General features: G+C 45.2%; 1 protein-coding gene across 1 annotated transcript; it reads left to right on the top strand.

Moving 5' to 3' along the window:
* Positions 1 to 806: 806 nt before the first annotated feature.
* On the top strand, positions 807 to 4,700 carry SFRP2 (secreted frizzled related protein 2). Its single transcript, XM_057419151.1, has 3 exons — positions 807 to 1,495; positions 2,108 to 2,188; positions 3,635 to 4,700. Exons 1-3 carry the CDS (start codon positions 1,003 to 1,005, stop codon positions 3,937 to 3,939), a joined length of 879 nt encoding a protein of 292 aa, XP_057275134.1. The 5' UTR covers positions 807 to 1,002; the 3' UTR covers positions 3,940 to 4,700.
* Positions 4,701 to 11,621: the final 6,921 nt, after the last annotated feature.

Genomic DNA, 11,621 nt, shown 5'->3' with positions numbered 1-11,621 from the left:
CAGTGCCCTGTCTGTTGTCTTCCCTTTTGTGGTAAATCAACGCAATCATAATTCTTTAAGGGAGCTTCTAGGTGAAGACAGGATCGAAGGCAGAGGGACATGCCTGTGCTGCGCAGAGTCAGGGCCACACTTCTTGCCTCAGAGAAACGTGCCAGGTGACCGTATTGCAAAAGTACTCGGATCCTCCCGCTCGGGGAACCCCCCTTTTGGCGGTCGGGGGCCATCCAGGGGCTGTGGGGCCGGGGTCCACTGCAGCCCCCAGCTCCTCGTGGGGGCAGGAGGGCAGGAGGAGCCCTACCGGCAGACCCTGCCTAGCCGGGGGCGAGGAGAACCGGCAGCCCCCAGCCGCTGCCTGCGGCTCCAGCGCCTGGCCGAGCCCTGCCAGCATCGCGGGGAGGTGCAGAAGTGCCGGACACCCCCCGGGGGATGGGGCAGCAGCAGCTTCGCTCCCCGCTTGAGGAACCGCTGGCAGCGAAAGCACCGAACGTGGGCGGGGGGGGCGGAGGGGCGAGGGCGGTCCCGCCGCTCCTCAGTAACTGCGTTGGCGGCGGAGCTCACCTCCAGCTACCCCAGGCTGGAGCGGCCCCTCTCGCCCTGCTCGCCCCAGGATCTTCTCCGGCTTTCGTGGCTCTTTGTTCGCGGGGACCTCTCCCCCCTTCCCCGTGCTCGCACGGTAACGTTTCTCGCAAGGATTTCCTGCCAAAAGACAATCCCCCTGAGCTAAAGCAGACCGAGAAAGTAGTGACCAATCCTTTCTGGATGGCTGTCACCAGGCTCCTCCCAGCCCCCACTCCCCCTGCCATTTGCATACAAAAAAATCCAGAAAACTCCCGTTTGCCCCCACATCTCGCTCAGACCCTCAGTCCCCGTCTGGCAGCAGGAGCCCGAGCGGGGGACGCTGCCTGCGGCTGAGGGCAGCGGCGCGCCGCCCGCTCCGCGCCCCGCCACCCCGACCCCTTCGAGCCCCTCGCCAACCCCCCACCTCCTCCTCCGCGCCCCAAAATGCAGCGCCGCCTCTGCGCCCTGCTCCTTCTGGCGTCCCAGTGCATGGGCTCGGCCGCCGGGCTCTTCCCCTTCGGGGAGCCCGACTTCTCCTACAAGCGCTCCAACTGCAAGCCCATCCCCGCCCCGATGCTGCTGTGCCGGGGCATCGAGTACCAGAGCATGCGGCTGCCCAACCTGCTGGGGCATGAGACGGTACAGGAGGTGCTGGAGCAGGCCTCCACTTGGATCCCGCTGGTGCAGAAGCAATGCCACCCCGATACGAGGAAGTTCCTCTGCTCCCTCTTTGCCCCCGTCTGCATCGACGACCTGGACGAGATCATTCAGCCCTGCCACTCGCTCTGCGAGGAGGTGAAGGAGAGCTGCGCCCCTGTGATGTCTGCCTTCGGCTTCCCCTGGCCCGACATGCTGGACTGCAGTCGCTTCCCCAAGGACAACGACCTCTGCATCCCGCTGGCCAGCAGCGACCACATCCTCCCCGTCACCAGGGAAGGTAAGAGGAGCCGCTTCTGCCCTCATGAGCAGCCCCGGCGGCGGGGTCGTCCACCCCCCGGCTTTCCCTGGGGAGCGGAGGTCGTTCCTTCCCGTTACAGCACGCCCGGTGCTCCGGGATGGGGCGCCGCGGAGGGAGCCACAGGTCAGCCTCAGGGAGGCTTTCCCGAGGGGATGGGGAAAAACCTCAGGCACAGTCGGGGAACTGGTATCAGCCCGCACCCCACGCCCGCGGCCCGTCTCCGTGCCCAAAGCAAAGGTCCGGGCCGCTGGACTCTAGCCGCCCGGCTTCCAGAGGGGCAATCCCCATATGCGAAGGTCGCGGCGCTGGGCTGTTTTGTGTGCCCCTCTCTCTTTATCCTTTCCCCCGGATTAAAAAAGCCCCAAACAAAACCTCAATAACTTTTGGTTGAGGCGTGACCTGAAAAGCACACCGCGCCCCCGCCAGAGGGGCTGCAGCAAGGTAAGGCGCCTCTAAGTGTCCCCGAGCCGCGGGGAAAAGGCAGGGGCTGGTGTGGAGGGATGGGAGCCTGGTGTTTCCCGAAGGGCTCCCAACGCCACCTGCTGTTCCTTTCTCCCCGGACTTGACGGGGGCTGTCCCTTGCACTTCCAGCACCCAAGGTCTGCGACGCCTGCAAAAACAGAAATGAAGACGATAATGACATCGTGGAAAACCTCTGCAAAAACGACTTTGGTAAGTGGAAGCGGAACTCCCCTCGGTTGAAACTTGAGAGTTGAGGATCAGGTAGAACTCCCAGTGGAGTCAGAGATGTGCCTGGATAAAGGTAGGGCTTTGTCTTATCTGCAGATTAACCCATCTGACCATTGGGTCATGAAACATAGAATTCCACCTTGGAGTAGAAAGTGGTCCCTTTTATAGTCCTTTTCTGTTTGCTGTTTTGAAGTAGTGCTCCTTTATGTGGATGTTGCTGGCAAGCCAAGTAGAAAGTAAAATGGAAAAAAAAAAGAAAGGATCTTTCATCCAGACTATTGCCTGGGGAGAAGTAGAGCAAAGCTTCATTTAGACGTATGAGAAAAAGCCGCATGACCAATCTCACGTATCGCAAGAAAGACTCTCCCCACAGATTAAGAATGAAGCTCTATATATCATTTGACAGAGAAGGTAATGCACAGACAATTGGGGATATAAACTTAATAGGAAGATCTGGGGTTAGAAGAGGACAAGAAAGCCCCTTCGACACAGACAACTGAACGGCACATTATCCGCACATTAGCATTTCAAGAGAAAAAGGGAATAAGGAGGGGAATCCTTTTATAATAGGTCAATGTTTATACCTGGAAACAGATTTGTAGTATAAATATCTGCAACAATTCAAAAGTCTTTCTTAAGAAAGAAAAACCAAAATCCAACAAAAAAACCCACCACCCCAAATCCGAAACCATGACTGTGGGACATAATTGCTAAAACAACCAATAGCTTTGGCCTGGCAAATTGCACTCAGATAAATCCTCCTAAAACTAAACATGCCCCACAGATTCTTACAGAGCCCTGTATCCCCCTCCTAGTTGTTTTACCAAATCAAATGCAGCTGTTGGACCAATTTGCCCTCCATGGGATCTATTCTTTCAAAAAAACAATGCATGTGAAATATTATTTCCTTACAGGTTTGCCTAAAATCCTGTCCAGCCTAATAAATTAAGTTTAGAAGTTTTCAGCTGCAGAAGAGATCAGGTTTCAGATTAGGTCTAGGTACTAGCCTCCCCACCTCCCTTTCAAACTCTAGTTTCAGGAAGACTGACCTCTCCCAGAAAAAAAAAAAAAACAACAAAAACAACCAGAGTTCTGCTTAATGTAGTGATCCTGCCTGCTCCCTGTTTGCAAACAGGAGAAAGGCTGGAGAAAATATTAATTTAGAAAGGAAGGAAAAAGAGGGGGAGGGGGTAGAGGAGAAAAGAAACTCAAAAAACCCCTCAGCCCTAAGGTTGATTCAAACTGAAATGACTTGCATGCCCTTTGTGGCTTTAGAAATGGAGCCACCTGCTGCCTCTTCTGTCAGCCCTGACAGTTTAATTAGCAATAGAGCACCTCCCTCCCCAGGTCCTCTTTATGTGCACTAATGGGAAAAAGCCTCTCAATCTCTCTCCCTCTTCCCGCTTCCCCCTCCTCTCGCTCTATTAGCCTTGAAGATAAAAGTGAAGGAGATTGCCTACATCAATGGGGATACCAAGATCACCCCCGAAACAAAGAGCAAAACCATCTACAAGCTGAATGGGCTGACGGAAAGGGATCTGAGGAAGATCGTGCTCTGGCTCAAAGGTGGCCTTCAGTGTACCTGCGATGAGATGAATGACATCAATGTCCCCTACTTGGTGATGGGGCAGAAGCAAGCTGGGGAACTGGTGATCACGTCTCTGAAACGGTGGCAGAAAGGGCAGCGGGCTTTCAAGCGGTTTTCCCGCAGCATCCGCAAACTGCAGTGTTAGTGGCTTTGGCTCTGGCTGCCTCCACCAGCCGCCTCTGTCCTGAGCTCTCTGGGCCTCCAGCACCTTCTTGCTTCGGCCCCTCTGAGCCTTGAGATGCCACGGGCATGAGACACGGTGACCGCTCTCCAAGGGGGGAGGGAGCCCCCCACTCCTGTACATAGGTTAAAATGTAATAAACAAAAAAATATCATGATGATTTTGGGGAAGCATTAAAGTATCTTGCTTAAAGCTTGGGTTATTTTATGGTTGCAAATGTGACTTTGGTCTGAGGTTCTTCCCTCTTCATTTTTTGGTAATGCTGGTTCATTTATGTTGCTGCTTCTCTGTATACATGCATGTTTGTTGTGCAAAAGTAGGAGATACAGAGAAAGACAGCCACACGTGTGACTGGCTTGTCACAGTGGGTACGACTCTTTCACTGAGATGAAATGGCTTGCCATCTATATTAACACTATAAAGGTCACATTACGACTCTTGCATGTGATACATAGGCACCAGTAAGAGTATATTAACCATTCTCACATTTTATTTTCCACAAGTCTGAGCCCTTCTCTCAGAAAAAATGTACAAGTTTTGGAGCTGGTTGATCTGAATGCAACTTTTTTTTATTCTTATTGTTTTGCAAATTAAACCATCTGTAGCCTAACTGTAATATACCTAGTGGTTAACCTGAAAGAGTTGTAAAATATTGCTTTAATTAACCTTGTAAATACTCCAGATAAATGTTATATTCTTGTACATAAACTTTACATCATAGATTACCCATTGTCTCAGTCTGCATTCGCTTTAATCTGGTTTGGGAGAGCTGGGGAAAACTGTCCAACTGGGTTTTGCCATGACAAAGCAAAATTTGGCCTTCCACCCAAGTGGCGAGTAGAGAAGCAAGAGGAAGTATCTAGTGCTGCAATCAGCAAAAACATAGTGGACCTCATTTCCCCAAAGATGAAACCACAAGATACAGGACTGGGGCTCAACCACCTTATTTTTACATGTGTCTGTTAAGCACTTTGAGATGAAGAGTTTTCTGTGGCTCCTTTGTTGGACAGCCAATGTTTTAATCTCATCTTCTCAGAAGACTCTGCTGACGTGGAATTGAAATAAGGCCACTTGCTTAAAAAACAAACCCATTTATCAATTTCTTACACTGGAAAAATACATATTAAGGAGTGTAAGAGTAGACAGAAAAAAAAAATCATTTGCAACTAGCAATTCAGATTAATGGCAGAGCAAGGCATGTTTTGTGTGTGTGTATGTATACTCACTACTCTTACTGAAAGAAAATAAACCATACATAATAGTGTAACTGGAGGACTGTTTTTCAGCATTTTTCTTACAAATGTTCTTTTGATGAAGAGCATTACCTGAAAGAATTTTATTGTCCTAATCCTGAAAAACAGCCTTGCTTCCCAGTGCTGTCACACACAAAAAATTTCTCTCAGCTTCACTGAGAGGATGAGCAGTCCAATGTTCCCAAGGACAAAGTGCAATTGTAACCATTCACAGACGGAATACAAATCCAACACTAGATTTTTCTTTGAAGTAAAAAATAATGTTAATTTCATATATTTAATGCTGTTTTTTTTTTCACCATTAGGATAAAAAGCTAAAATCTAAAGATCTGTCCTGTCAAGTTTGTTTTAGTAAAATTAATTGTTTGCCCTCTCCCAGAGTCTTAATGTGCTCACTACACCTGGTACAAGCAATGGTAAGGCTCTGACCAAGCAAGATATCCTCACAAATGCCCTCAAAAGTATAACAATTAATACAACAAACAAAAAAAAGCAACAAACCACCAAAAAGAAAAGAAAAAAAAGCCCTATTGCAAACTGCCCAAATGTAATTCTTTTGTGAAACAGTATCTTTATTTAAAGGCCAATACACTGCTGAAATGGCATTAAAGCTGTTCTTCTGAATAGACCTGGCTTCCCAGGAAACAGATTTTGGGTCTTTTCATGCCCTGGTATAATTATTTTAATACCAGCACTATGACCATCATTTTACAGAGCCATCAGCATTCAGCTCTACCTGTCTTATTCAGTGTATAATGTAATACCTGTCCCTGAACAGCCTTGGGTTTAGAGGGAACAAACTCACAGATAAAGAGGAGCTGGCAGAAGATGAGCCTGCAAAAATGGGCTTGTGCTGCATGGTGGAGGAAAGCACTTCAAAGAGGCAATGCAGTTGTTGCAATGTAGTCTCTGGGGATAGAAAATAAACAGGCAGGAGTGCTCAACTCAGCCTGCCTTACAGATATATGAAGTCCTCCTACAGCAACCATAAAATTATCTTAATTGGGCTGCCCTAGACAGCAGCAGTACTGATGGTGATGAGGACAGACAGGTCACAAGTTACTCACTCTGAGGTCATGCTAAGGCCAAGACTACATGACAGAGTTTTGCCAAATCACTTAAACCTATAAAGACACATTACCTGTGACCAACATTGCTCTGCCTCAAAAAAAAAAAACCTCCTCTTCCTCCATCACAAAATAAACACCATTACACCAGCAAAATCCTGTTCCTGTCAAGACAAATTCAGGAAAAGAAGAATAAACTAGATTGGCAAACATTCAGTTTTACTAATATAATCAGTGTCCTGGATTAAGAGCATCCTGCCATACAGCATACCCCTACTGACAAAGCCTTCTGCATGTGGCCCTGGGCTGAACCACTAGGACTATCCACCTTCAGGGTGAATTGGCAAAGGCAGGATTACCTTTCAGGTAAGCAGGATTTAGCAAATATGAAGAGTAATGGGACTCATGTTTTCCCAGCTAACAGTGCTGTATTAAAAGACTGGTCATATTCACCTCACCAAGGAGAGGGAGTGTCAGTGGTTGTTACACTATCTGTTTTCGAAGGTGTATAAGGCAAACATTGAAAACTATTCATCTGAAAATCAGGATTTTAAAGTCACAGCCTGAGGAAACTTCATCTCTCACATGCTGGTAAAGAAGTAAACACATACATTTTTCACATTTTTACCCTTACTCTTACTTGCTCAACAATAACTGAAAATCTTCAGCTGTGCCAGGCAAACAGTGAAGCAAACACATAACGAAAAATGGTCAAAGCCTGTTACTTTTGATCATTGTGCCACATACACTTCAGAGTAACTTTATTACCTGGTATGGTATGGTTCAGTTGCAGCAATTTATTTATTTATTTGGTTTGCAGTTGATGAAAAAAAGCAACCACTGTTGCATTTTTCAGACACTTTTTGTCTTCTCCTAATTGAAACAACATTGTTAGGCAGCCAATTATGTAGCTCCCATTGTATTTGCTTTCATAAAAACTATAAAAGCAGTTGACTAGAATGGATTAGTTTAAGAACAATAATAATGATACTTGACATTTATACAGAAGTTTCCATTTAAGTTTCTCAGACTGCCTTCACAAAAATAGGCATTAATATCCCTCTTTTGTAGATCAAGAAAATGAGGCACAGTGAAGTGAAATATTTCATTCAAAACCACCCAGCAAGTCCTTTACAGTCATGAAAAGCAGCATATTTTTTGTCTCCGAGTTTTATGCTCTAATCACTAGGCCACATGTCGTGGTTTAACCCCAGCTGGCAACTAAATACCATGCAGCCACTCACTCATCCCCTGGAGTGTGGGATGAGGAGGAGAACCAGAAAAAAAGGTAAAACCTGCAGGTTGAGGTAAGAGCAGTTTAATAGTTTAAATAAAGTAAAATTTTATAGTAATAAAATACTATTATTATTATTAATAATAATAATAGGAAAAAGGGAAGTAATAAACCCCAAGAAATACAAGTGGTGCATAATACAATCGCTCATCACCTGCCAACCAATACCCATCCTGACCCAAACAGCAATCTGCTCTTCCGGGTAACTCCCTCTTGTTTCTATACCAAGTATGATGTGCTGTGGTATGGAATACCCCTTTGCCTAATTTGGGTCAGGTGTCCCGTCTCTGCTCCCTCCTGACTCCTTGTTCTGGCAGAACATGAGAGACTGAAAAGTCCTCAATCAGGGTAAACTACTTAGCAACAAGTAAAACATCAGTGTGTTATCAGTATTGTTCTCAGACTAAAGCCAAAACACAGCACCATACAGCTGCTAGGAAGAAAACTGACTTTATCACAGTCAAAACCAGGACAGCGTCGCAATTAGAGTTGTGTATAATCAAAGCAGCACTTAGATTTTAATTTGAAAGCAAAGCAGCAACCAAGGCTCCCTCCAGCTTCTTCCCTATGAATGTGTAAAAAAAAAATGCCCAAATTCAAACTTAAAACTCATCAGCAATATTCCTCACAGCCTTTTCCTTTCTTCTTTATTTATCATTCTCTCTATCCTTTAATTACTTCTTAATCCTTTCTTTTCTCCCTCACTTCTCATTCATTTCAGACACTCACAGAGAAGCCACTCAGCTTTTCTCAGCCCTCTCACAAGACACTTTCACCCTCACTATGGTTTATTAAAGAATTCATGCAGTATAACGACACACAAGCCACAAAAATCCTAATGACCAGCTGAAGACATAAAAAGATCCGTGCAGGAAATTCAGCAAGAGGCATTTAAATTTCATTAATGATTTTCTGTGAGGACAGGATGGTGGTTAGATGCCACAAGGAACACCGCAGACACATGCTGGTTGCCCCAGGCACGGCCACTACTCTTTTTCTGCAGCAGGAGAATGTAAAGAATATAGTGAGCATGAGGAACACACAGATAAAGTACACTTCCCCTTGCATGGCCTTGTCTCCCGCACATCTCAGCCCCATTGTAACAACCCTGTCTCCCTCCACTGGGGCCATGGTGCACCTCTGTCAGCCTTCTTCCAGATGTCTTACTACCCCTCTTCAGCCATCAAGGGCATCAGCCAAGAGAAGAACCATTGTGTCTCGAGAACAGACTACCTCATCATCCCCTGGGTACCTTCTGGGGCATGAGCAACCCCTGTGAAGTTTGCAGGGCAGCTCCTTTCTTACTGCTTCTGTGGCTTGCTGCCAACCTCACCAAACCCACCAGTCCTATAAGACCTCACATTATGTCCGCAGTTGGCAATGCCAGGGGAAGTGCGATGGATTGATTGCTATTAGAGCAGTAGGCTGCCCAACCTTCCTTAGGTTGGGCAGCCCAGGCTTTTGTTACTGGAGCCAGAAGTTCTTATTTCTAGGCCTCAGAGACATTCCTGTAAGATTTATCTAGAAGCTGCTTTCTTATCAGCAGATGTAGGTTCTGTACAGCCTGAGTATCTGATGAAACAACCACAGGAATGGATCTTATTTGCCTCTGTACAAAGAGAAGAGTGCAAGATATTCACAGTACAGGAATCCAAGATCCCAGGCTGTCTTACAAACATAAATTAGCCCATGATATATCCCTTTGGGGTGAGTGTAATAGGGTAACATTTTCCAAATGCATCAACCCCCTTCAGGGTGAGCCATGGGCTCCTAAATCACCCAGATGCCTTGGAAAATATTAGCCGCTATCCCCCTCTGGAGTTAAAGCCAGTTGGCCGAGGTCAGCCAGCAAGCCTGTCACCCAGCCAGGAGGAACACCTCAGCAATCAGCCAGCCAGGTCATCGCTCTCACGACTGATCAAAATAGCCAACCAAGGCAAAAAGCTGCGTCGCCAAGCAGCTGATGGAGCAAACTTCAAAACCAATTACTGCACACACAGAGAAGCTGTCCGGCAAGGAAGAGCAGCACGAGTCAGGAGGTATGCTCAGTGTCTTACAGAACAGACGCAAAAAAGAGCATATAGGCCTTCTAAGACCCACAATAAGGTGATACTATTAATGCAGCCCTTTCAAAACCCAGATGCTGCGGATCATCTTTTTTAGTCTGCAAAGGTGATGATAAAATAATTGAGAATTTTCTGTTTGCACAAAGCAGATTATCAAAACTAGCAACCCCCAGATTTAGGAGTGATATGAAAAGGTAGCAGAAATGCTAATTTAAGCATGCTTTCAGATTTCCAGGTCTTTGTTTTCAGAGCTTAACCCTGGCAGTCTTTATTAGGTATTAAACTTTCCATATGGATCCACTATAGAAAGACAATTTAAGAGTTTTCCATTGATACCTGCCTTTATCAGGCAAGAGATAACTAATCCTTTCCTGCAATTTCCCTGCATTGTTCCTTTGCTTCAAATCCCTAACGTTGTCTAATTGTCTTTTTTGTTATGTGAATCTCCATCGATGCACAATAGTGAACCCTGGCTGGTTACACACTGAGACAGGTGCCTTAGTGGCTGGAGGTCTCACATCATTAGGCACACACAGAGCTATTAATCATTTCAGTTTACTCTGAGGCACAAACCTGAATTAAGCTGGGCCACTTTCCTAAGCAAAATAATAGCTTAATTGTAAAAGCTAAGGCAAAAAAGCTTTGAGAGGCAGTTTCAGAAACTAGAGCAACCCCCTCACCCCCCAAACAATCAGGCAAGACAAGAAAATGCACCATCATTTAAAAATTAGGAGTTTTAATACATTTTTTTTCAACAAGAGAAGGAAATAATTTTGAAGACAACATTATAGCCTCACACAGCCTTTCCTTTAGATGCTGCGTTCGTCAATATGGGAAAACATTGCAGTACTCTCATTTACATTCTGTGATTTGTAGCACTGCAATCATTCCTGTGATAAGAATGGTGGGTTTTTTTTCACACAATATGGATTTTTAAATAGGGTTTTCAAAGGACTCTATGAAGCTAAAGCATCATCTCAATTTTCAAAGTATTATTACCTTTTGATTTTTAAGTAAGTTATAAAAAGAAAGAAAAATAAGATGTTAGAAGCAATGTATTCAGAATCCTGTTAGATTTTTTACAGGTTTACAGGTGTTTATCTGCTGCTTGAGGTGCCCACATATATTTAAAATTTGGCTGCAGCACATGTATGTTTAGAGAGTTTAATGTACTTGGCACCCAAGGATTTTGGAAATGGAATCTAGACTATTTAAATATTAGCAAGTAGTGTAAATATTAACAGATATCATAATCTGTCCCACATGCATGAAAGGTTAAAATTGCCTTAACCTTTTTGTTTCATCATTGGACTAGAATATGTGATTTACTGGGAGAGCACAAATAAGATGCCCCTCCTTTCCCACAGAAACAAACTTCATACCTTCATAAGGTATCTCTGGAATTCTAAAGCTCGCTCTACCTTAATGAGGAAACACTGCATAAAAATCAGCTCATCAATCCAGAACTAAACTTCAGAAGTCTTAGTGGAAGGATTAGTATCCTTTGCAACTTGTACTGCTACATTAAGTAAGTGAATAAGAAAAGGCATTTATAAAACACTACTTTCTACAGCACAGTGTAACAGGAAACTACATTAACTGTTAAGATTTGCCTTGCAACTAACTAGCACATAGCAAGGAGTAATATAAAAGTCAGCAATATAGGGTACATGCAAAACTTAAAAGGACCACTGGAGACATCTAGAACATGGATTGCAATACAGCAGATCTCCTATGCTAGTAGTGTCATAACCTAACTTTGGGTGAATTTCACCCAGCAATAACTACAATAAACTTGTGCATATTGTATCTAAATGTGAGCTGCCCCATAGAGGCTCCATTTTCTCTATAATACCACCCCCACCCCACCCCCTACCCCCTGAGCTGTGTGCTCCCACCACCTTCTTCAATCACAGAAGGCAGACAGTGCATTAGTCCAGCTCTTTTACTCAACCCTAAATGAGCC

This window comes from Pezoporus wallicus, unplaced genomic scaffold (assembly GCF_028554395.1).
Source record: "Pezoporus wallicus isolate ANWC-B61680 ecotype Strahan unplaced genomic scaffold, APGP_CSIRO_Pwel_v1 contig_2384, whole genome shotgun sequence".
Taxonomy (NCBI): Eukaryota; Metazoa; Chordata; class Aves; order Psittaciformes; family Psittacidae; genus Pezoporus; species Pezoporus wallicus.
The sequence above is the reverse complement of the archived record's forward strand: the minus strand, read 5'-3'. Positions and strand labels throughout refer to the sequence as shown.